The following is a 24,840-nucleotide window of genomic DNA, read 5'->3' as shown; positions in this document are numbered from 1 at the left end:
CTCCAAACAACAGGCTTGCTTTGCCCTGTTACGAGGCCTTCATAAAGCTGGAAGCTGTGCAACTGGTAGCTGAGCTTTAACTGGTGGCGCATTGCAAGAGTGTATGTCAAATTCTTAAAGTTCTTTACTGCCATTGCAATTTTTTTGAAATATTGATGTTTGGCTTCAAACCTCATTGACCAAAAGTTCATCAGTGGCCCTACTTCACGAACAAACCTTGGATAATGGACCAAGAAATGAAGTTTTGGAATTACTGAGGTCGTGCCGTATCTTCTAGAAAACTCTGTTATGAATGTCTGTACAAGCACATCCAAGTATGCAAGCTGACTGGAAGGAATTTGTGGAGCAAATACTATGTCCATCACTTCACGATACTTTAGTAGTATCTCCCAGTCATCATTGTTCTCAGGAATTTTTCCACCTAGAATTAAAGGAAGAAATCTTAGCAAGCACCACTTGCTCGATGCTGTGCCCTTCAGTGTGGCATTGCAGGTGATAAACGAGATGTTTATCTGCACTGGTTTGTTTTTTGAATCACTAGGGCCATACTGGAATGAGGATATTTCCTCAAGATCTTGCTTTGAGACACAGCCACTAGACAAAAGTGATCGAAGTACCCGGCGCAGCACACATTCAGCTCCACCTTCCAAAATGTCGTGCATGATGTCTGGTGGTAGCTGGCGAGTTACATCAAAATACGGGAGTTGAAGCAGGGCTGATACCTCATTTACTCCATAAATACGTCTGTTAACAAGGCTGTTAACAGAAACTGCTTGCAGATGCGACTGGTGTCGACTGGCAGTGCGTGCCTGGCACATTACTTCACTTGTCAAGTCTGCTAACTGGTTTGCTGTTACCATGCAGAATCGACAGATTCTGCCACTAGTGAAGCAACATGAAAAGCCCCCAAGACGATTCATTGAAAGATTGTCACCACAGAAGCTGAATACAAGCACTTGGCCCTGTTTCATGGCTCCCCCCACATTGAATGTGAACCCTTGATCATACATTTCCTTTAAGTCATCAACAAGTGGCTGCAGTACAGCAGTCAACCCATATTTCTTTACATAAGCTTCACGAACAAGCAAAACCAAGTACATGTTGTGAAGCTGAGACCTGTACTTCACGTGGATGTTCAGTAAGCAGCAGTACACAGCAAGAAGTTTATGCACACCTCGTTTAGCACCCAGTGGATTGACAACTTCAATCTCATCTGTATAAAACAAAAGCATAATTGTGTGTGTGCTGCTCTCTGATATGACAGATTGTAGGTGCTCTCTATATACAAGACCATCAGTGTAGTCTCTGTACATAGCAGGCATGCCCGGTTCGAACTTAGGAGTGGTGAAATGAGAGGCAATGTCAGGAACATCGCAGAGTGCACGGAGAAGCTTTGGCAAAGGTACATAATGATACTTTGCATTTTCGCCAACTACATGTTGCTCAGGGGCAACAAAAGGAAAGTTCTCCTTCGCATATCTCTCACGCTTGCGTTTGTCACTAAGATCCTTGAAAATGTCATGCAAAAATCCACACGCCAATAGGTCGTTTAACATTGGTGAAGCTGCTGGCATTTTCATGGAGTGCACAATCTCATTTGCATAGGCCTTTAACACAATGTCGAAAACAAACTGCAGTTCTGCAAAAAGCTTTTCTACAGCAGCATGTGGCAAGTTGTGACATTCGGTCACATTGAAGAAGAACCTCCATATAGCACATTTTGCTTGCTGAACAAAGGAGCAAAAACCATTCTTTGGGTAATCAGTCTCCTGAAACCCTGAAGTTCCTTCATGATCGAACAGGGGACTGCCAATATGCATTGAGTTCTCTTCCCCTGTGATGCTCTCTTCTACTGACACTGGGTCATTTTCCAAAGGTGCTGAAGATTCTTCACTGTCCTGTGATTGGTGCGCCTGTTGAAAGCTCGTGCCTTGTTCCTCAAGCACATTTCTGTGGTGACGGTACAAGTGCGAACGGTATGATGAAAAGTTGGTGTAGGTGTTTGCACAACCATCAATGCCACAAAATATTCGAAAATTCGGCTCACCACTATGTGCCACACCAATGTGTGTGACCACTTTTGTAAATTGAAATGAAAAATATGGACACCTAGGACAGTACTTAGCTTCCATTGCTTGTGCTATGTCAAAAACACATTCCTGCCACTAACACGCAAGCACATGCCTATAGGAGACCAGTCCGTGAACTGAGGGTCATGCATTACGTGCATATATAGTGCAGTTGCATTTTGCGGCAACGAGAAAAATAAAAGTTGATGGTGTCAATTGCACACGCGTGTCCTGTCCTCACACACGACGATCACACACACGCGAATTGTTCAGCGAAGTTTTATGCAGGTAAACATGCGCATAAAACAACAAGGTGATAACCGTTTACAGCGAGCGTCAAAACGTATTCTCGCGCTTTCCGGAACACGACGACACTCACATGCACGCACGAACAAGGGAAGTGTAAGAAATAGCCTAAAAAGGTTTATTTCGTTCGATCAACGCGCAGGCGCAAAAGGCGCAGGAGCAGGCGCAGGAGAAAAAAACGAAACTAACTAGCCGCGCGCAAAACTTTATTATGCGCACCATTTTACGCTAGCACATATTTCTAAAATATAAAATAATGATCGCATGGCTTTTTGGTAGTTTATGGTGCTGCGATACAACGAGAAAACGCGAAGAATGAATGCATCACAGAATATCCTGTGCGCCCCGGTTCCGTGGTGAGCCCAGAGGGGCCGCCTGGGGGCCGGGGGCCGCCTGGGATTTCCCGCCAAAAGGTGGTGCGATATCGCATTTCGCGTCATTTGAGCTTCAGCATTGTACGTAAGCGTACATCACGTTGCCGGCGTACTGCGCACTTCTTTGTTAGGGAGCCTAAATGCAAGCGGCGTTGCATGTAGGCTCCCTATTCTTTGTGTTTGCGCTCTTACGCATACGTCCTTCGGACATGGCTTCAAAATGCCTTGTTGAGTTTCGGGAAAAGAAGATCGTCGTTAATTTTGACGAGTCGTTGACGCGGCAAGAGCTGCTCGCAAACCTGCAGGCATCAGGTGTCCTGCCGAATGTCGATTCAGCACAGCTAAAATTCACGGTAAGTGCGTACGTTATATTTTTCTCATTGTGAAGCATTCATCATAGTTTCTTCTTGCGCTGTGCACTTAATGACGAGGACGGGAACAGATAACGAATGGTGCACAAACCATCCATTGTCGTTGTCTTTGTTCCCGACCTCGTCATTGAGAACACAGCGCACGAACAAACTGTGAACAGCCACCGACTAGCCCAATTCGCCGTTCTTTTGAAGCATTCTTGCTTTGTCAGGGATGAGCCCCGTGTAGAGTTTGTGTGCATCCATTGTCGCGGTCATTCAGCAGTTGAATCAAAATCCCGCTCATTGATATAGTATCAAAATCTCGCATTTCCCAATTTTTTCGCGTAGTTGATGTTAGCAATTTGCTCCTGAGAGGCGTTATGATCCTATTTTTAATGCAACATATTTTATTCAGATCGGTTTTGCGATGGCCTAAAGAGCGGATATTACTCAATTGCGTTTCCGTAGGGCATTACTGCGGTAAAGCTATTATACGACAATGCTATACCAGTTTAGCCTCTTTCGTGTTGTTTGAAGCTATTTCATTGTCTTGTGTTTTTTTTAACTCTGCCAATTGTTTCGTGGCGATAACACTATACTTAGAAATTTGTTCATGGTACGTTTAATTTGAATTTCCCGCTGTTATTGCAACAGTGATTATTTCTCGTGACCTTTAAATTTGAATTTTTGTTTGCAACTCATCTTTTTTTTAATTATACGGCCATTTTGCATGTGATAGCGGCCCGTGATTATCACGGCCAAGGTGAACATGCAAGCCCTAGTGCGTGGAGGCTTGGCTTCGTATCGTTAGATTGTAGGTGCCCGTCAATATGTGCGGCAAATTTAAACTTCGCCTTCATTAGCGTATGGCAGCATAAAGCTAGTCTTGCATTTTTGTACAGCATGCGAAAGGCCGCGAATTTTACCACGTCGAGGCTGGTGATAGGCTGCGACATCGTGTGCAGCCAGCTTTCTTGTCATCGCGCAGAAAAATATGACGCATGCGAAACGAAGCCATGCTTTCAAGCATCACGTCAGAGTGTGCTTATTTAGTTGTGAGGCCACGGTGGGTGCACCCGTCGCAGAGCGCGGTCATTTGCCCTCCGTAGCCGTGATCGCCACTGTATGTCTCCTTGTACGATCACCGTGCCGTATCCTACGCCAGTAATAATACTTAAAAATATCTCAAAGGCCCTTAATGCTGCAGGAAACAATAATTTGCTGTTGGAAGAAAAATACAGCAGCATCTGACGTTGTTTGATCGTAGGTAAAATTGTGTATTTACCTTAGTAAATACATTCTTTTTAAATTTTTTTTGCAACAGGTGTATGATGAAGACTTCAAAGTATTTGTAGATGTCTCAGATGACTTTGTCATTACTGACAAACTTAAAGTGCAACTAAAAGAAGTGAGCGAGTACAGGTAAGTGCAACACGAAGTACTGGCATGACATTTTTTACCTCATTTTATGTTTAAAGTAAAGGTTATCAATCTTGAAGTCTTAAAAAAACACAAGCCTCAAAACAGCCTAAATAATTTGCTATAACAGCATTGCTGTGAACAAATTTTGCTTTTATTTCCAAGGAGGTAGATGTGTCATGATGCTGAAGGTGGTCACATGAGAGCAGCACATGCGCTTGCTCAGGCTCGCCCAGTGGTTGTTATGCAGGCGTTAGACTGCTGTAGCGTAGCATAATGTGGCAGACAAACAAACCAGACAAGCACGTTCGCCACAATCTACTGTTCATTGAGAGGCCAGCAACCAAAAAATGTACCACTAGGTGAACAGGCACACCATTGCATCCCTGGGAGAAAATCTGTGACACAAAAAACGTGTCTGTCAAATAAGTGGCATTCATAAAATCATACTCTGAATAGTGCAGCCTTGTGAATGCTTCATTGCCGCAAACAGCTAGAGGCATTCTTTTTGATAAAAAAATGGCTCCACTGCGAACGGTGACGTGCTTTTCTGCTCCTGCATAGAATCTTTGTCTGCTGAAGTCTCAGCTCGAATTTCATGCAGTAAAGTGCACATCCAAAAGTGCATCCACATCATCTTCTTTGTTTTTTGAGCATACTCCTTAAGACTCGTTTACCCGTCATTCTGTCTTCCCAATGTAAACTTCGTCACATGATGTGGTTATGAAGGAACACCGTGCATGTTTGATGTCTTCATTTGCTTTCAGCACACATCTGGGAACAGAGTTTTTGCAATTTATTAGGGTCTCAAATAAGCTGAGGTTCATCATGTCTGCCTGCAACCTTCTTGAGGTTGTACGAAATCCTGTGTAAATGCAGCATGACCTCTGGCCTCTCCAAGCATTCAGGCTGAGCCCTTTCCCCTGCAGACCCAAGTCTCCTGCTTTGCAAGAAGGACTTGGCCACAGCAAAAACAGCCGTCATAGGGAAGCCCGCTGAAAAAAAAGCAGCCTCCCTGGAAGTCAAAGGTATTGTATGATATGTGGGCCCTACTTCCAGAGCACAGATTCCATGCACTGCCATGCAAGGCACTTTTTCGCAATGTTCGAGTGGGCAGAATTAAAAGGCACTAGTTCTTTCTTGGCACTGTGGAAAGAAATTTATTTCTGTACCTTTACGAAGCAAAACCACAATATGATTGTGTGGCACGCCATAGTAGAAGATTTCGGAATATTTTGAGTGCCTGGGGCTCTTTGCGTGCACATATATGCACATGCACAAGTGTCTTCACATTTCACCCTATGGAAATGCAGCTGCCATAGCCAGGACTCGAACCTGCAACTTCACGCTAAGTAGAGCAACGTTAGAGCCACTGAGCCACCAGGGCATGTGGCATGTGGGAACGATAGGTTGCAGCTTCTCAATCTGTAACTGAAATTGTGTTCTGACCATGTACGTTGCGTGTACTTTCCCCGTTGCCAAGAAAGCACTTCTGCCTTTTGACTCTGCCCACTTGAAGATTCTTAAAGTGTTATGCATGGCAGTGCATGAAATCTGTGCTCTGGAAGTAGTGCTCACATCTTGTACAATACCTTTGATTCAGATAGGCCACATTATTTTCAGTAGGCCTCCTTATGACGGTTGTCGTTGCTGTTGCTGAGTATCTCTCGCAAAAAGAGAAATTTGTCACTGGAAAGGTAAGGGCCCATCCTGAATACTTGAAGAAGGGGCCGAAGGTTATCTACATTTACACAGGATTTCGTACAACCTCAAGAAGATTGCAGGCAGACATATTGACCATCTGTTTTTTTCAGACCCTAATAAGTTGCAAGAACTCTATTCCCAGGTGTATGCTAAAAGCAAATCGGGATATAGTATAATTATGGCGAAACGGCCCAAATGACGGGACAGGTGAAAATTGAACAGGACAATACACTGCCCAGCGCCTGGCCATTTCACCCGTCCCATCGTCTCCACTGTTTTGGCCTAATGTACTTAAACCAACAAGCCCAACTAAGAACACTTTGCAATATAAAACAAGGCATGGGTGTTCCTTCACAACCACATCATGGGACAAACTTTACATTGACCAGACAGAACTATGTGCAAATGAGCGTCTTAAGGAGCATGCTCAAAAAGCAAGAAAGAGGATGTGTATGCCCATTTGGCGTACATGCACTTTGCATGTGAATGTGCGTCGCAACTACAGTAGGCAGATTCTAGGCAGGAGCAAAACAGCATGTCAGTTTGCATTATTGGAGGCATTTTTTAATAAAAAAGAATGCTTCTGTTTGCGGCAGTGAAGCATCCACAAGCCTTTACCATTCTGAGCGCAATCTTATGAGTGGAACTTTTTCGATGGACACCTTCGTTGCAGATTTTCCTCAAGTGCATGCCCACCAAATGCGACATTTATTGGTCATTGACATGTCAGTAAACAGTCACTTGTGATGTCCATGCTTGTTATTTGTTCTTTTTTTGTGTGTGTCCGTATGTGCACTGCACTAAACTACCTTAGAGTTTAACTGGTGCTTTGAATTGAAAGATTCACCTATCATGCCACGAGCACAGGTATTTATAATTTTCCTTGTAATATACGAGGGCGATTCAGAAAGTAATGTCTCCAAGCGCACTACTTTGCCAATAGTACTGCAAACATTTGGTCTCTTTTTCATTAATGCACTGATGTTTAAGTTACAGAATGTCACTTGCCGCACCTTCCTATCTCTTCTCGTTCCACAGTAATCGAGCAATTCATGACATCCAGTGGTGACGTCCAGTTTAAACAGCGGGCTATAATTGAATTTCTCACTGCGGAAGGTTGCGGCTTGTGTGGAGATTTGATGCGGCTGGATTTTGGTCTTTCACAGTCCTTGGCCACCTCCGTCCGAGTGCCGATTACGGGGATGCCTGTATTGATACACAGGCATCCCTGTAAACTGCACTCGGACGGCGATGAATGTTGACGGGCGCACAACTTTCCGCAGTCAGAAGTTTAATTACAGCCCGCTGTTTCAACTGGACGTCGCCACTGGATGGCATGGATTGATCGATTACTCTGGAACGAGAAGAGATGGGAAGGTGCGACAAGTGACGTTCTATAGCTTAAACATCAATGCAATAATGATAAAGATTTCAAGATATTTGCAGTACTATTGGCAAAGTAGTGGGCTTAAAGGCATTACTTTCTGAATCGCCCTCATGCTATGAAATTTATTTGTAACTTTGTCATTAGCTGTAGAGGAAGACTCTTGAAGATAAGCTGACTTGTGTTTGGCATGTTGCAGTGGCTCACTGCTGTCTTTCTTGACCATATCGGAGGCTTGCCAGTGTCTGTACACAGCTAAATGATCTATTCACCTCTATCCCTCTTGAGTCGCATGAACAGTCATGACAAAAGATTAGATAGGAATCTGCTCATCTCACTCGCTGGCCAGTTTTCACCAAGGGAGTGACCTCTCATAGCTCTAATGACCAGGCACTTATGATATTCTTCTAATAACTACTGTTCTACTCAGTGGACACTCATTTGTACCAATAGTAGACATAAACCATTGCTATACTTACTTATTTCGCTCTTTGTTTGCTTTTATATGGTCGAGCGTAGTGGTATGTAAGAACTGAGCTTTTTATGAGTGCCCACACACAGGTAATTCAGTGATGGCTGATATAACATCAAAAATGAAAAATGTGAATACAAGCTGGAAATGAAGGTCTAACAAGTTGCGTGATTGCTGTAGGAGTAACAAGGCGTGATTTCTGTTTCAGTTGTCCTTGTTATTGAAGTCACAAGTTGGTCAGATATGTCGGCTGCTGGTGAAAAAAAAAACTGGCTGCTGCATTACTCATACATAAGACAACGACCAACAAGTATTCATACTCCTGACGTAACTCCTGGTGAAGTGTTGGAGCTGTTTATAGCTTCATGTGTACCATGAGGCAGCTGATCTGTGTCATTGCAGTTAATTCGAATTGCTATTTTTAAATGGTTGGTGCAAATAGTTCTTCCCTTGCTTTTAGACGCAGTCTGCATATGCCATGCACTTCGGGGCAATTTTAGAGCTTTAAACAGTTCCGTACATCATTGCACATTTCATTGTTATGTGAAAAAGCAATCATAATTGCCTCTTCTCGTCTGGTAGCACTGTTTACATATCGAGAACCAACTACTACGTCAGTCACTCCTTGCTAATGTACCACTCTTGAATATATCTTTAAATATGCCCACAGCAGCCCATGAGCAGTCAATGGCTGCTCTACATTTCTGCGGGAATATCCGTCTTTTTTGGAGGACTTATTAACATTCCGGTTGACTACCCTCTCCTTTATTCACTGTAGAAAAATTCTGAGATTATTTTTGTGTTTTATAGCTGTGGGTATTTTAACCTGTTGCAGGGTTGCGGATGTTTTGGACGTTGAAGTAGCACAAATGCCGCTGCAAGTAGCACCTACATTTATGTCATACACGCTCCCACCAGTACCACTGGACATTCAGATGGCTATTGAGAAGCATCGAGCTGGGATGCACTTTGAAAAGAGGCAGCGGCTCATCCAGTGGTTGTTTCACGACCTCTGCTCATATGGAATGTGAGAGGCAGTTTATGTACAATTTTGCACACCTTGTTTTTGCAATGGTGTGTTGTTGCACTCAATCACTTAAGTACAGTAAACACATAATAATTCAAACTCCGACGTTTCGTGCTCTCAGTTAATTCAAACATACTCGGGATTTTTGTTTGACCCGCTATGTTTTAACGTACTTAAAACCGCTTAATTCAAACAGCACCATTTGGTTAATTCTGGTAATTCATACTTTTTTCTCAGTTACCTTTGTCACTTCTAGCTGGACAATTTGCGTTCATATATCTTTCAAACAGCCGAAAATAAAGCTGATTGCCTGCGTGCAATTGTCAAAGCTGTCAAAAGCACGAGCATAAAAGAACTGGCTGCCCTTGCTAGAATAGGAAACTTTGTTTTGAAGTCAGATGCTGTAAAAGAGCAGTCAACAATTTGCAATTTATTTTCAAAATGTGATTAGAAATATATTTAATTACAGGTAATCTAATATGCTGTGCCAAGTCATATTTATGCTTGCATCTGATAATTCAAGTGAAATTCTGGGGTCCCTTCAAGTAAGAATTATCGAGTCTGCTGCAGGTACTAAACAAAGTGAGCCTCCTGTTGCATTTTTTTGTTGTCTTTAGTGTTTTTTAGCATGTGTGTGTGCAAAGTATTGTCAATGCAAGCATGCAATGTTGCTCATTCAGTTTTGGCCAATGTGCAATAATTCTAAACTGACAGCTGAGAGAAGTATGTTGGCATGAGCATGCAGATTCACATGCAACTGGTTCCTACTTGGGGGCTTTATCTAAAACAGTGCAAAAAGAATAATCGTGATTCATGTAACTGATTTTTATCATTAGGTGTAAACTGTGATGTAAAAGCTGACAACATAATTAAGAAAAATTCAGCAAAGAACTAAATTACATTAGGGCACATGCTGCTTGCATTTGTATACACATCCTCAAATTGTACCACAAAAATGCATTACCACTTGACGTAGTATTATGTCCCAGTCACATGACCAAATTTAGTGACACTTGCGAGTCCACTTCACCTCTCTGACTGTCGCTTCGGTGGCATGGTGCTAGAAAGCAAAATGTACTTGTCATTCAGGATTGATGATGCCATGGGACCCTGAAAATGAATCTTTCCAGCTTGATTTGGCCTTGCTTTTGTCACAAAGAAGCTCATAACATTCGAAATCGCAAAAAAATCTTGGAATTAGTGTGGACCCTTCAATGAGCATTTTTTTTCTTGAAGCATTATCGAGGCTTCTTATTGACGAACTCGCTTAGCGCAGCGAAGTGAGTTCGTCGAACACACTCGCTGGCAAATGCACTCCACTGCAAGTGTCGCTAAACATTTCAGCCTGACAGCCTTTGCATGACACTAACAGCGAAGTGCACTCGCTCAAAAGTGTCACTAAATATGCTCGTTGGACTGGGGTATTTTGTGCTGCAACATGCTGCTGCATTTGTTGCAGTGTTTCTGTGGTAAGCACAAGACCTCAGACTGTGATTACTTGTGACTTTTTCGCAAAGTAAAGAAGACAATACACTCATATACTCAATTGTGGTGCATACCAAATGCAACGGGTGGTCAGACTAATGTGGAATGTTCCACTTTCAAATTTCATAGCCAGCAAGTCACTCTGGGGCATTAGCATCCAAAAATCAGTCCTGTAGCACTGCACAAGTAGAAAGGGAAGGCTTTTGGGGGACTGAATTTTTGTAACATCTAATCTGCTGCTATTCAAATGCTTCAGGACAACTAATGCGCGTAAGCTAGCTCCAGTTTCATTGTCAGCGTGTAGAGAACCTAAAAATTTGACTGTGTATTTCAGTATATTTGATAGGCATATTTTGTGTACTGCAGTTCCCTCTTCTGCAGTTATGAAAATGCCGCTAAAATTTTAAATGTATAGTGCTCACATAATTTGTTGAATCAGCATATGGTACAAAAACATGATATGTGAACCAAACCCTCATTATCACAAGCCATCAGGACAGAAAATTGAAATTGCTTTAAGCACTATCTCGTTACAAGCACAAAGGCTCTAAGGTTGCTGTTCAACAGTCCAAAGGCTTGTGATAGCAGCAGTGCTTTGAGCAGCTACACAGCTGTCTCGTTGGTGATTATGATGGCATGTGGTAGAGTGGCAGGACTCTGCCTGTAAAGGTTGGCATGAGAAAAGGCAAAGAGCCATCATGCATGGTGCACCGACCAGTGTCATGTGAATTTCTCACTTCATACTAAGCCAAGTATGACACCACTGCACTTCAAATAATCCAGTATAAAATGTATGCACTGCAATCCGAAGCTTATACAGGACATCAAGTAATGTGATTTTGTTATATTGAGGGTTTGCTATACATTGTGCGACATCAGCATGCATTGTCTGATGTATGCTGGTTTTGAAAGGGAAGTTTTATGAGGCTCTAGCAGATATTTCATTGGAAAACAGATCTTGCTAGGATTAAACTGCACTTTAGTTTAACTAACAATGCATGTTGTGTTCAGGCTGGATTTGGGCAGTTTTTATTGCGCACTTATTCTGTGTGTATACACAAAAGTAACAAAGTGGACAAACTGCAACACAAAAAAGCTATGTAATTCCACAGCCCAGGTGTGCAGGTTGCAGTTAACATCAGCACACTGTACTTGATTTCGGGGCCTACCCCATGCACCTGGTAGTCAGAGGCTTTACGCTTCAGCTGCAAATAGTGTTGCAGTTTTGTCAACCTAGTTATTTCTGTGAGCTTCTGCCAAATTAATTCACAGCAAGTTTTGTAATTATAACAAAAGAATAAGTGCCTGATTCACATTGGATGAATACTACAATCAAAGTATTCTGTTGCGTTTCTGCTATTCCTACTACCTCAATTAAGTCAGAAATTTGTGTTGTATATGAAACAGCCATTAGCTTCGTCAGTACAGCACACTTGATTTTACTGATTTTTTCAGTGCCTCCATTTGTGCTATTTGCGGTAATTATGCTATTTGTAGAGAATGTGTAATCTTTTTTTTAAATTTTAATACACATAGCTCACTGACCTTTCTGGTAACGCTGGTTTTTGTTTAGGCAACCAGGAAAGCTCTACGAGGAAGCAGGGAAAGCACTTGTTGCAAAATACCCCAGTTTGGCTGACAGCACTGGCACCGGATATGTAAGCTTTACTACTTTTTTTGTGTACTGCACAGTGGCCAGATATATTTAGGATAGCTTTAATTCTCCCATAACTGCTGTGATTACTAGGGGGTACATTCACATATAGGTTTCAGATTAGCTAGCATGTGAACTGCTCCCGCACTCAACTTGGGGGGGTAATGAGGTCTGTGCTTTTCCTGTGATACAAGTAAAGTGAAAACCTCAGGCTGCATTTGCATGTGACAGTGACCTAGCACCTTGCACATGTCCTAACCACTCTGAACACTAATTTGCATATTTTAATATCTTGATGCATGTTTTAGAATACGCCAGTAAGCAAACCTTTATTGAAAGCAGCACAATGCTTTATAAAACTGCACATTTAGTCTTAATGATTCAGAATGTTTCGGAGCAATGCTATAAACTTGCAGATCTTCCAGTTTCTAGCTCTGCTGTGCAGTAATAACCGAAACGTCTCGCTATCTATTGTGAGATGTAATAAAATGTTGACATTTTAAACTTTCAGGATTCCTGGAGGGAATCGTTGCGCTTCAAGGCGAAGTACGAAAGAAGAAAGATAAAGATCCAGCGCGGGGAAATTGTGCCTACCAAGAGGCCTCAAACAAGTAGTACATTGACCAGTGGCGAGACAACGGTGAAAAGAACGAAAAGACCTACTGCTGTAAGCATCGGTTGCCTGACATTGGCATGTAACAAATCATTTAATTCAAAAGGTGATAGGTGCGACATTTTTTTTCTTAGGGTATTGAAGTGTGGGATGGCGAAGATGAGAACAGCATCAGAAGCCACATCGCTGCCATGAAAAAGGAGCTTGCAAAACCAAAGGCTGACGTTTCATATGTCGCAGATTGCATGTTACGGACATTCAGAATCCGACGGGACTGGATAGAAAAAGAGTGCCCATCGATCCAGGCTATCACAGATGAATATCCATCACTGAAATTGCGCACCATGGTAATTATTGGTGATGTTTTTTGTTGTCTTATGGTATGCTCGGCTACCAAATACATTTTTCATATTGCACGGTGCTGCGACATACTTGTATACGCATTCTGGCCAGGGTTGTGGACTCTCCTACAGTGCTGCAGAAGGAGGCAAAAGAAGGTGCAGTCATGAAAATACCTGTAATGGCACATCTTAAATTTTAAAATCTGGTAATGCAATGATTGTCTGCTTTATTATTTAGGTTTCACTACAGCACCAGTGTTGTACTGTGCAAGTTTTAGATGTCCGCAATAACTGCCTCTGATAAAGATGAAGTCACAGTGCACTTATGTTCTGTTTAGTAACTATAATAGTATTTGGACTGTACTGTTTGCATTCATTGTGTTTCCAACAGTCTTTCATTAACAAATTGTGAGGTTAGTAGTTGCACGAATGCACCATTTTTTTGCATTCTACAACACTGCTGTAGGAATGGCTGCACACACAGCTTGCTGGAATACGAACACAAGTTAGCCTCCCCAGGGTTAAACAGCTATGTGCCCTCCAAACAACTCTGTGCCACGTCACAGCTACTTTCAGCAGCCTAACAAGGTTCATTATAGAAGTTTCATGACAAAAAAAACTCTTACAAGGACTCCTGCTTGCTGTTAACTGCTCGAATCCTGGCAGCCATTAGATAGAGGAGGGGACAGCAAGAACATGGTGTACTTTGATATTTTGGTGCATACTAAAAAATTCTATCCGTACGTACAACTTATTTTTCGAGCCGCATTGCCTATTAGAGAGGGAAAATCAAACTACAGTCGAACCCACATATAACGAATTATTGTGTATATCGAACAGCTGTAAAATCTCCTTGAAAATCTCGTGCAAATGTATAGGGCTGGTGCACGTGTACATGAACGCCTGTTCACCAGCACAATTGATATACTGAACGCAGCACCACGCCGAAGACCTCGAAATGCACTTCTTTGTGCACTTTGAGGTCTTCTGGCACCTGGAGGTGGAGAAGAGAATGTGCAGTCAGTTGAGCCCCATCGAGCTGTTCGGCTAGCCTGCGCGCTAGCTCGAACATCAACTTCTTTCCGATTTTCGTGGCGTCGTGTGGGTTGAGTGCCTATCGCGAGTTCATTTTCCGCAACCGATGGCCGCTCCAAGTCTAAAGAAAAGAATCAACTTGGACTTTGCAGTGAAGTTGAAACAGCGTCTTACGCAGCCGTTTACACATGCCGGAACGTGCACCGCGTTTGCCGACGCCATCTCATGACTGCTGAGAGAGTATAACCCCCGTATTCTTAAACGCTCCTCGACTTGAACTTGACTTGCCACCGCCTTCAACGCGTTTCGAACGCGCTGCCCAAGGCGGTGGCAAGTCAAGTTCAAGTCGAGGAGCGTTTATGAATACGGGGGTAAGGCGGAGAGGCCACAGCGTCTTACACCAGCTCTTACACGGGCCGTAACGCGCTAGCACAAACGCGTTAGAAACGCGCAGTCTTTCGTTAATGTTGGGTATTTATTGTCCTCGTGGTGCGAGTGTCCATGTGCGCTTCGTGGCGTAGTGGTTAGCGCCGCGCGTTCGGAAGCGAGGGGTCCCTGGTTCGATTCCGCGTTGCGGACACAACTTTCGGAATTTTTTTTCTCATAAAAATAGACGTGGCTACCTACTACGACAACTACTACTACTACTACAGAGGAGGGACAGACCCACACCCTAAGGAGCTTCGCCCCTAAACACACCCTAAGGAGCTTCGCCCCTAAAAGTGATACAGTAATTTTTTTGCAGGTAAATAAAGTGTGCTTGCTTATTTTTTCATGTTGCATGCAGTAACTTAGCGGCATTGGACGCACCAATCAGTAAGCCGCCATTTGCCTCGGGGCCTATTATTTTATATATCAAACTTTTTTGTGATTCACTTCCGATTCTATATATCTGGGTTCGACTGTGATTTCCCCATCATTCGTTATCATGTTAGAAGTCTGCAGAAAGGCACTGAAAAAAATCCATCTCTTATACTTTGCATGACATTTTATGGCTCTGTGCATTGCACAGTGATGCCATGTCCAGCCCTTATGCATGCAGCAGACTCCTGGTCTATGTAAGTTTAAGTAGAACTTGCAAAAGAGAAACTAAAGATGCATTGAAATACAGCCTGCCTTATTCCTGTATTGCAAGCTTTGCATAGCCTGTTCACTAATTTTGACAGCTGCTAGGGTATTTTGCATCATTATATTTTAGTATATTTCAGGTGAAAGATATTGTTCAACTAGTTTATTGTCCAATTTGCAGCATGTAAAGACTAAGTTGACCCACTTGTTACAATCATAATTAGACAGTAATTCATGTTTGACTGGTTAAACATTCTTACTTAGCTAGCAGGTAACACTCTACTGTTTTTTGCAGCATATGTTTATTTCCATTACCTTTAGTTTCGTGCATTTGAGTTGTAGCTCAGGCTTGCAATATAAATTGTACTAACTGCCTTGAGGCAAAAGATGCCACTCATACAGCTAGAGAATCTGGAAACAAGCAGGCTGTGAGACGAGTGAAAGTGTAACGTTTAAAATTTCATTTGCTTTAGAGCAAAGCCCTGCTGTAAGGACTCACCATTTTATGATTTATTTTTCCTCCATTAAGCTTCACAACGAGTTTACACTGCAAACAGGTGTGGACTTGAGTACAACACTGCGACCACTCCTGCGTGCTGTTGCAAAGAAAGTCATTGAAATCGCCCAGAAGAAAAGGCACCTTGAGGCATTTCTTGCGGATTTTGACAGTCGCTGGGAGGCTGCCACTGATGAGAAAAGAAATGGTAAAGAAGCTTTTGTGCATAAATCGGAATCACTATATTCTTCTTCTTAATCATGAAGGTCATGCTGGGAAAAGTGTTCTTAATAAGTGAACTGAAGTAAAAGTGTGGCAAATGTCCGTGTGAGAATAGTATAGCCATAACACATGTCTTCAAGTAAAACAAATGTACTGTGCAAGATTCAAACAAGGTCAAAGTGAGAGACACGGACAAGCGCTATCTTTCAACTAGCTTTATTCTTCGTCGTTCGTCATTATATACCCTTGTTTGTACCTTCGCAAAAGCATGTAGTCACATTGACACAACTGCCGATTATAGGAAGCCGCGTAAAAAACATTTCTCTCTATCCATTAAAGATATGGATGTGCCACTAACGCAAGCTTTCCCTCTCGGAGATATGTAGAAGGCTTCCATCAACTCCCGGGCAGTGGTATCTTGGCTTTTACCCAAGATCTTGATTTTTCTGAAATTCGGGACTTGCATGCAAGCTTGACAATGCGCAGGTATATACACATTTCCTTTATTTATAATTCAAAGCTCATGGCCCCTTGCATGTTCATGAACACATCCAGTTTCCCTACATATGAATTTCCACAAGGTAGCTGTATCTCGTATACTGCGCCTACTGTACTTCTCACGTGCCCCCCTCCCCCGCTCCCCAGAGTGTGCTTTTTTCCGCAACCTCCGGGTTCTTTCTTCTTTTCAGAAGATATCCTGGGGCAGAGTCCGGCCAGCTTGCGCGGGGCGGAAAAAACAATCGGCACATTGCCTGCTTGCTACCTTTTTCAGGTTGTGGGATACGCGATGCAGATATGGCAGCACTTCTGGATGCTTCCTACTTAGCTGCCCAGTGCACACCTGGGACGTATCTGTTTTTGTTCCATGCAGAAGAGCTTCTGCTATTGCCGTAAAAAGTACGGTAGGCGCGGTATACGAGATACCGCTACCTTATGAAAATTCGTATGTAGGGTAAACTGGACGTTGTGTTAATGAATGCACAAGGGAACATGAACTTTCAATTATAAATAAAGGAAATGCGCATTTGCATGTGCATTGTCAAGCTTGCATGTGTGTCCCGAATTTCGGAAAAGATTGGGTAAAAGCCAACATACTACTGCCCGGGAGTTAATGGAAGCCTTCTACATATCTCTGAGAGGGAAAGCTTGAGCGAGTGACACATCCATATGTTTAATGGATAGTGAGAAGTGTTTTTTGCGTGGCTTGCTATAATCGGCGGTTGTGTCAATGTGATTCCATGCTTTTGCGCATGCGCAAACAAGGGTATATAATGACGAACGCGGAGAATAAAGCTAATTGGAAGTTAGCGCTTCTCCGTGTCCCTCACTTCGTCCTTGCTTGAATCTTGCGCAGTATATTTGTTTTCCTCGAAGTATGAACTAACTCGCCCAGCAACAAGTTTTATTGACATAACACATGATAGCTTATGTAGTGGACCAGGCTACGTTGCTCAGGGAGCCATACTTGCCGGCTTTACGGAAATTGTTTGCACTTCAAAGGGTCCTGTGCATGCGAAGAAACTGCTGTCTGGTCCTAATGCTCCATTAGTGCTTTTACCAACCCTTAACGTGCAATGTAATGACAGAAACTTGTTAACATAAAAAATTCCAAGATGTGGACATTGTTTTATACTAACTGTGAAAATGCTTGTTATTAGAACAATATTTAAAAATATTCAATTTGATTCTGGCACTATTCAACTAATTTTCATTTCAGTCTCAAAAATTACTATTCACGCACCCCAGCTGTTTCAATATGTTTTACACACATTTCCAAGCAGGAACTGTTAGTATGAACATTTCAAAGGCCACAATATTTAACACAGGAAACGGGGATTCTTGAAATTGGTTCTTTTTAATTAGCAGTTTGAAATATTTACGTATGAATCTCAGATAGACATGCATTTAAAAGTGCAATTGCCATTTCAGGCCAACTAATGTTATAACTACTTATCCTGGCTGGGTGACAGTGTATTGCTTTTGTGCTACCCTGTTTGGCCTGCTTACATTGTGCACTTTTCCTTCCAGATCTGATGGAGACCGCTGCAATTTGTTTGCTGCCCTGTCTCGTTAAGGAGCGCAAGGAAGCATTTTTGACAACTGTAAGTGTACCTAAACTGCAAACGACGGATGTGGTGAGCTGTGGGATAAACCATGCCACTTTAGCACGGTTATGACTCGGGCTTTATTCACTACATTGTGAAAAGTATCAGCACCCTTAAATGGAACTGAAGGCTATTTAAATTAGCTCAAACATTGACTGTTTTCTAGTCTTGTTTATATATAGCTAGTGACAGGTCAGGGCTTCCTCAAAGAGAAAATGTTCATGTCCACCAGCAACTTGCCTTAAGGGGAAGCCTTAGTTCGGACCTCCTGTCTAAATACACGGCAAGGAAAAAAGTTTTTCTTGGCAACAACTGCTCCAATGTTAGTAAAATTTGCTGCATTTAAAAGGAACAGCAAAAATGTAGTCTAAGAAACATTGTTTTATGTTGGCCAATAAATGGAAAAAAATACTCCCATATGAGTCTAGAACTCTGCAACTAAGAAATGAAAACAGTTATCACAGTTATGTTTTATTGTAAAGCAAAGTTGATATATTTTATTCGTTGTGAATCGTAGCACTAATTAATAAGTAGAATGTGCTAAACCCTAGTAAGCATAGCAACAATTTCACATAGGCCATAAATTCACATCAAAGTTGACCACTTTGTATGGTCTGACAGATGCAGTTTATGGAACTGCAATGTATCTGCAAGGTTTTTGGTGTAGAATTACAAATTTGTAAACATTGATCTTCAATTTTTATTAAACTTACCTATTTCCTGAAGCTATTAAAAAATTCAGGCCTTAAATCACAATTTTGATTCATTGAATAAAAAAATTTAATTATGGGGTTTTATGTGCCAAAATCATGATCTGATTATGAGGCACGCCGTAGTGGGGGACTCCGGGAAATTTGGACCACCTAGGGTTCTATAACATTCACCTAAATCTAAGTACACGGGTGTTTCCGCATTTCGCCCCCATTGAAATGCGCCCGCTGTGGCCAGGATTCGATCACGCGAGCTCGTGCTCAGCAGCCCAACACCATAGCCACTGAGCAACGACGGTGGATTTTCTTAGGATCACCAGACTTTGACCAGACACATCATTCGAATTGATCTCATTGTTGTCTTTTATTTCATTCTTGCTTATTAAGTCTATTTAAATGGTGAAATCAGAGCTGGCTCAGAGCTAAACATTCCTCTTATCTCAATCTCCTTTATTTTTCTATATTCTTTCAGCGTTTACACTTGTGCTTTGTAAGTTTCACTGGACAGCATTACTAAACACAATGTTAGACAGAAAATGACAGGACATGCGCTGTACTCGCAAAAGAAAATTTGCATTGAAAAGAAGCCTTATGTACGTCAAAATGGATCGGTACGCACAAAAATATCGCACATATAGACGCCCAAAGCCAGACGATAACAAAAAAGGGGAAACTGAGTATGTTAAACAAGACAAATGTAAAATCAAAAGCAGATTAGACTACAAAATCAGGAGACAGGTTAAATAATAAAGAAAAGAACACATGTTACACTAGGTAGTCGATTTCCTTAGATGAAAGGGTCACCTAAGCCTGGCTAATGCATTTTTCTTTTAATCTGTTGCGATGACGTGAGAAGGTAATAGTAGTATAATTCAAGGTGGGTTATGGCGATGTGAACGCCAATGACTTTCTAAATGGTAAGGCGATGCGGACGAAGGGAATGAGTGGTGGGGCTCTTCGGTGGAGCACTGGCTGCTCTGCAATTATGGATGCTAATAGCAGATCTGTGGCCCAATCCTCCCATGCACTGCCAAAAAGATCGTCCACTTCGGCTGGCAGCATCACTAGGTTACCATTGTTGGCCTTTTAACTTGTACGCAAGGTTGTAAGCATCCTGAAACATGTCGCTGGCATTGCCTTTGCAGCATGGCGTGGTCGGGAGGAACACGCAGACAACGCTTACATCACGCCTGAACACACTTACCACCATACGCATACACACGCAGAAAAGCTAAATGTCAACCGGATAATGGAAGCACTGCAACTACTGTTAGTCAGCTGAGACTTATCGCACATGTGACTGATTATAACCATGATGATGAACAAGCGGTGCTTTTTTTAACGAGTGGATGTTGGGTGTTACAACGTAACAGTGAAAAATTGTGATGAGCCATAAACTTGATGTGATGTGCATTGAGGGGCCTACATCACAAAGGCTACAATGGCAGCTATTGCTGCGGTCGCGGCACTGCTCACACAGCGAGCTCTCGGAGCTGGCATCTGTCGCCAAAGACACACTGACAAAATTTTTGGAAAAGAACACGTCTTATCCTCAGCAAAGTACAGTACACAGCAAACTGGCCAGACATATGGCATTGAGGCACATTCTCACCCTTTTCCCCTGAACTCGGCACGCTCAAAATATTTTATTCCAGCCAAGGCCCGTGCAGTAGTAATTTAACAGATGTTCTTGTCTTGTTAGACACTTCTTAGTACGTGCCATAAATAAAATGCTGCAATGTTTATCAAAATGCTGAGCATATGTGTTTATTTCACTTTTCATATATTTTAACATGGGAGTTAATTTACTTGCAAGGGTGTCTCCACTTATGGCTCATTTCTTTTAATATCAGTGCATCTAACAAATTGTGTCACTAAGTATTTGCAAATTCTTTCTTCGCAGGACAGCAGCACTGTGCACAGCGTGCCTACCGTGGTATGCACCATTGATGCGTGGGATTCGACACCCTTTAGGGTCTGTCTGGAGGATATCGAAATTCAAGAGATCACGCTGCCAGAAGCCCTGTCAACATTGTTCGCCCTTTATTGGGCGTTCGACATCGTGTTTGCAAAAGGGGTGCACAAAACGCTGGAAGTGATTGCTAAACTTTTGAATGTACCAAGCAACGCGCACCTCTCGCCACTAGCGCGTGTTGCGTATACAGTGTTAAAAGCGTGCATCAGTTGAGAATTAAGCATGATGTCCTTGTGTAATTTTGGTTGAAAACATTTTATGTATTGCTTTATTTATTTGCCAGGCGTGCATTTTAATCGGTTTTTTTTGCCTGTCTTGTACATTACATCATATATCAATAAAACCTATTTCATGACGTTTTTCATGAGTCACTTTTTGCCTTATATTTCCAGTGTCTGCCAATGTAGTAAAATACTTGGAGGCATTCATAGTGAATTTTCAATGTGGAAATTGCATTGCAGCTTGTCATATATAAAGCATGCTGTGGGACAAAATGGCAAGTTTAGTCCTACTAGGTGTAATTTCTGAACTTAATCCCTGGGGATGAACATATCATCTCATATGGATCATCCTCACAGTTCATCTGTGTGGAGTAACCGTTCATCTGGTGAAGTGCAACGGCACGGGGTCTAATCGTTCGTCCGGTGAGGTGCAACGGCATGGGGACTAACGGTTAGCTTTTTGCGGTGCAACCGCACCAGGACTAACGGTTAGCTCGTTGCGGTGCAACGGCATCGGGACTAACGGTTAAACCTGGCGCTGTTACTCTATCGAGACTAACAGTTAGCCGTGGCGCCGTTAGTCCCAAAAGGGATTAATGGTTGTGGCAGCGCATTTAGTCCTCAAAGGGATGAACTGCACACCCTTTTGACTCTCTTTTGCCTTAGAGTGTACATTCGGTCAGGGCGCGTCTCCATCGCTTGTCCCGGAATGTATGGCATGGCGTCTGGCAACGCGAGGGCGCAGGCACATCCCTGTATCAATGGCTCCCCAACGGGCATTTTGTGCCCTACCTATTCCGTTTCCGTCTGCACGCCAATAATCTGTGCGCGTGTGGGAGACGCAGTGTGAGGACTTATCCCACTACTTGCTGGCTTGTCCTCACACCGCACAGATTGTTGCTGAATTGCGTGGTGCGGTTCGGGTTGCTTCCATCACCCCACCTACTTACCGACTTTTACTGCGCTCGAGGAAAACCCGCGCATTACTTATTCGCCTTTCTGTTCTTATAGCTCGGTCAGTCCCCACTTCACCTCCCGCCCCTGCTGTTTTGCCCGACGCCTTTTAATGTTTTTTTGTCTTTCACTTTCATCTTCATACTTTCACATATTACTTTTTCATGGCTGTTTCTGGCCATCGCCACTGTTTATGCGAACTATGGCGGGGGGAACCCCGTGGCCGATGCCTTAAGCTGCATGCGTCATCGTCATTGTTTACTGTTCCCCCTTTCTACCCTCTTCCTGTGTTTCCTTTTCCTGTCTGTCATATTTCTTGCGTTTCTCTCTTGGTCTTTTCCTTTTCTCCTGTTTTTCTCTTCTTTTTCTATTTCGTCCTGCAGCCACCCGTTCCCTTATGTACGTCATGTATGCCTTATGTACGCCTTTCTGTTCTTATAGCTCGGTCAGTCCCCACTTCACCTCCCGCCCCTGCTGTTTTGCCCGACGCCCACCTACTTACCCACCCCACCTACTTACCGCCCACCCCACCATGACGTTTTTCATGACGTTTTTCATGAGTCACTTTTTGCCTTATATTTCCAGTGTCTGCCAATGTAGTAAAATACTTGGAGGCATTCATAGTGAATTTTCAATGTGGAAATTGCATTGCAGCTTGTCATATATATAAAGCATGCTGTGGGACAAAATGGCAAGTTTAGTCCTACTAGGTGTAACTTCTGAACTTAATCCCTGGGGATGAACATATCATCTCATATGGATCATCCTCACAGTTCATCTGTGTGGAGTAACCGTTCATCTGGTGAAGTGCAACGGCCTTCTGGGACCGCCGCGCTTATCCCTTAACTTTGGAGAGCCGCGTTTCCTTGTTCGCTTTTTCACGTTAATCTTGTTTCACACGTTCTGCCTACTTCTGGGTCTCTCCTTATTGGTGCCCCCTCCTTTTCGGTGTGTGGGTATATGCTGTAGTATGAGCGTGCAGTCACGAGAGTGGGTCCCTGCTTTAGGCATTCTTTTCTGGCCTCGCCGGATAGCATTCCACCATGGCTAGTGTTACAGGGATGAAATTTTACAGGCCAATATGTACCACACTCGTGACGCGACGAAGCTCCTTGTGGAGCATATGACACGCGGAGGCTTTGCCTTCGCCTTTGTGTCTGACCCACACACGTGCGCAGACAGAATCTCGAACGTGCCTCCCACTATTACCATCTTCCATGCACCGGTGCGCCCACGGGTGATGTTGCTGGCTCGCGCTCCCGGGTTTGATTTTTTTCCCCTGTACCTCTCGCAGCTGGTGGTTGCCGTCAGATGCGAGGGCCCGGGGCAATCCTTCATACTTGTAGCGACGTACGCTCCACCTCATCGACCACTGGACCCGATTCTCGATGTACTAGCCCAGTGCTTCTCGCGTTTCCCGTCGCGCGATTTCATTCTTGCCGGCGATTTCAACGCGAAGCATCCACTTTGGGGTCCTGCTTCCAGTGATGCACGTGGGGTTCAGCTTGTCCAGTTTGCCTGTGCCAATGAATTGCGCGTTCTTAATAGTCCGGACTGTCCTCCGACTTTTGATACACCCTATGCGAGCTCCTGGATAGACGTGTCGTTGGCGTCTATTTCGTTGACGCGTGCGGGGTTTGCCTGGTCCGTGTCTGATTCCGACACGCTATCCGACCACAGATACATCGAATTCTCCTTCTCGGGCATGCCCGGTGTGAGGAAGAAACGTTTGACTAACTTCGCGCGTGCCCAGATCCAGGACTCGTTAATCCGCTCCGTGTGGTTTGACCGCGTCGTTGGGTGTCGGTTCTCTTCGTGCATGGCCCTTGAACTCGTCTTGGCGCAATTTTATCGTATTTACGATGCTCTTCACACACGCAACCTACGAGCGGTCAAGCCGCACGCTACTTCAGGCAACGCCTGGTGGACGCCACAACTGGCCGCTGAGCGGTCGAGGGTGCGCGCTATGCGCCGACGGCTCCAGCGGACGCGTGATCCTGACCTGCGCGCTGTGTTCAGGGCACAATATGCTCGCACCTTTGCCTGTTACAAACGAAATATCCGGCACGTCAAAGACACGTTTGACAGGTCCCTGTGCCAGGAGCTTACGACTCGCAATCTTTTCGGTGACCCTTTTAAGCTGGCATTTGCCACGCTGTCGCCACCGACGCATCTGCCCCCACTTTTTCAAACGGATGGAAATCTGACCTCTTCGGTTCTCAGCTCTGCCGCATTGCTCTTACGAGTGCATGTTGGTGCCGATGATCCTGCTGAGGACACCGAATTTCATCGTCGAGTGCGATGTGTCGTCGACGCTCCATATCCTCGCACTGCTGACGACTTTTCTTTCACGCTCACGGAGGTGGAGCACGCTGTTTTTTGGGCAACCCTCGCGCGGCGGCGGGGCTGGACGGGCTTACCGCCACGTTCATTAGGAACCTGTTCCGCCTTAAACCCCAATTTTTTCTTCGTATCTTTAATGCTGCCCTCATTTTGGGTCATTTTCCCTCCTGTTGGAAGGCGGGCAGAATCATGTTCATTACCAAACCTGGCCGTCCCCTTGACCAACCTTCGGCCTAGCGCCCCATTGTAATGAACTCCCTATTTGGCAAAATCCTTGAACGTCTACTCAATTCCCGCCTCTATTACTTTCTCTGCTCCCGCAATCTCATTCTCATCCCCGCCAATTTGGCTTCACTCATGCGCGGAGCGCCCCTCTAGCCCTGTATGCCTTGCGGCAACGCCTGTTTTCGCTTAAAACTGCGAAGACCCCGGCGGTGTTGATTTCACTGGACTTCACGCCGTCGCCGTCGCCGTGAGGTTCCGCATATATAAAATCTTCGCCGCGCGCCG

General features: G+C 43.7%; 1 protein-coding gene across 1 annotated transcript; it reads left to right on the top strand.

The window, feature by feature from the left end:
- The first annotated feature begins 2,777 nt into the window (after window positions 1-2,777).
- LOC119465151 (uncharacterized) lies at window positions 2,778-21,311 on the top strand. Its single transcript, XM_037725951.2, has 9 exons — window positions 2,778-3,102; window positions 4,427-4,524; window positions 8,917-9,108; window positions 12,167-12,251; window positions 12,759-12,914; window positions 12,995-13,207; window positions 15,834-16,008; window positions 18,051-18,124; window positions 20,741-21,311. The coding sequence occupies exons 1-9, from the start codon at window positions 2,890-2,892 to the stop codon at window positions 21,023-21,025; spliced, it is 1,491 nt and encodes a 496-aa protein (XP_037581879.2). The 5' UTR covers window positions 2,778-2,889; the 3' UTR covers window positions 21,026-21,311.
- Window positions 21,312-24,840: the final 3,529 nt, after the last annotated feature.

The sequence above is a fragment of the Dermacentor silvarum genome, chromosome 9 (genome assembly GCF_013339745.2).
Source record: "Dermacentor silvarum isolate Dsil-2018 chromosome 9, BIME_Dsil_1.4, whole genome shotgun sequence".
In the NCBI taxonomy this organism is placed as follows: Eukaryota; Metazoa; Arthropoda; class Arachnida; order Ixodida; family Ixodidae; genus Dermacentor; species Dermacentor silvarum.
The sequence above is the reverse complement of the archived record's forward strand: the minus strand, read 5'-3'. Positions and strand labels throughout refer to the sequence as shown.

Excerpts from the sequence above, each read along its gene's own strand:
- LOC119465151 (XM_037725951.2), top strand. The coding sequence starts at position 2,890 with ATGCAAGCGGCGTTGCATGTAGGCTCCCTATTCTTTGTGTTTGCGCTC. Across the intron at positions 3,103-4,426 it reads CAGCACAGCTAAAATTCACG|GTGTATGATGAAGACTTCAA; the intron begins GTAAGTGCGTAC and ends TTTTTGCAACAG. Across the intron at positions 9,109-12,166 it reads GACCTCTGCTCATATGGAAT|GCAACCAGGAAAGCTCTACG; the intron begins GTGAGAGGCAGT and ends GTTTTTGTTTAG.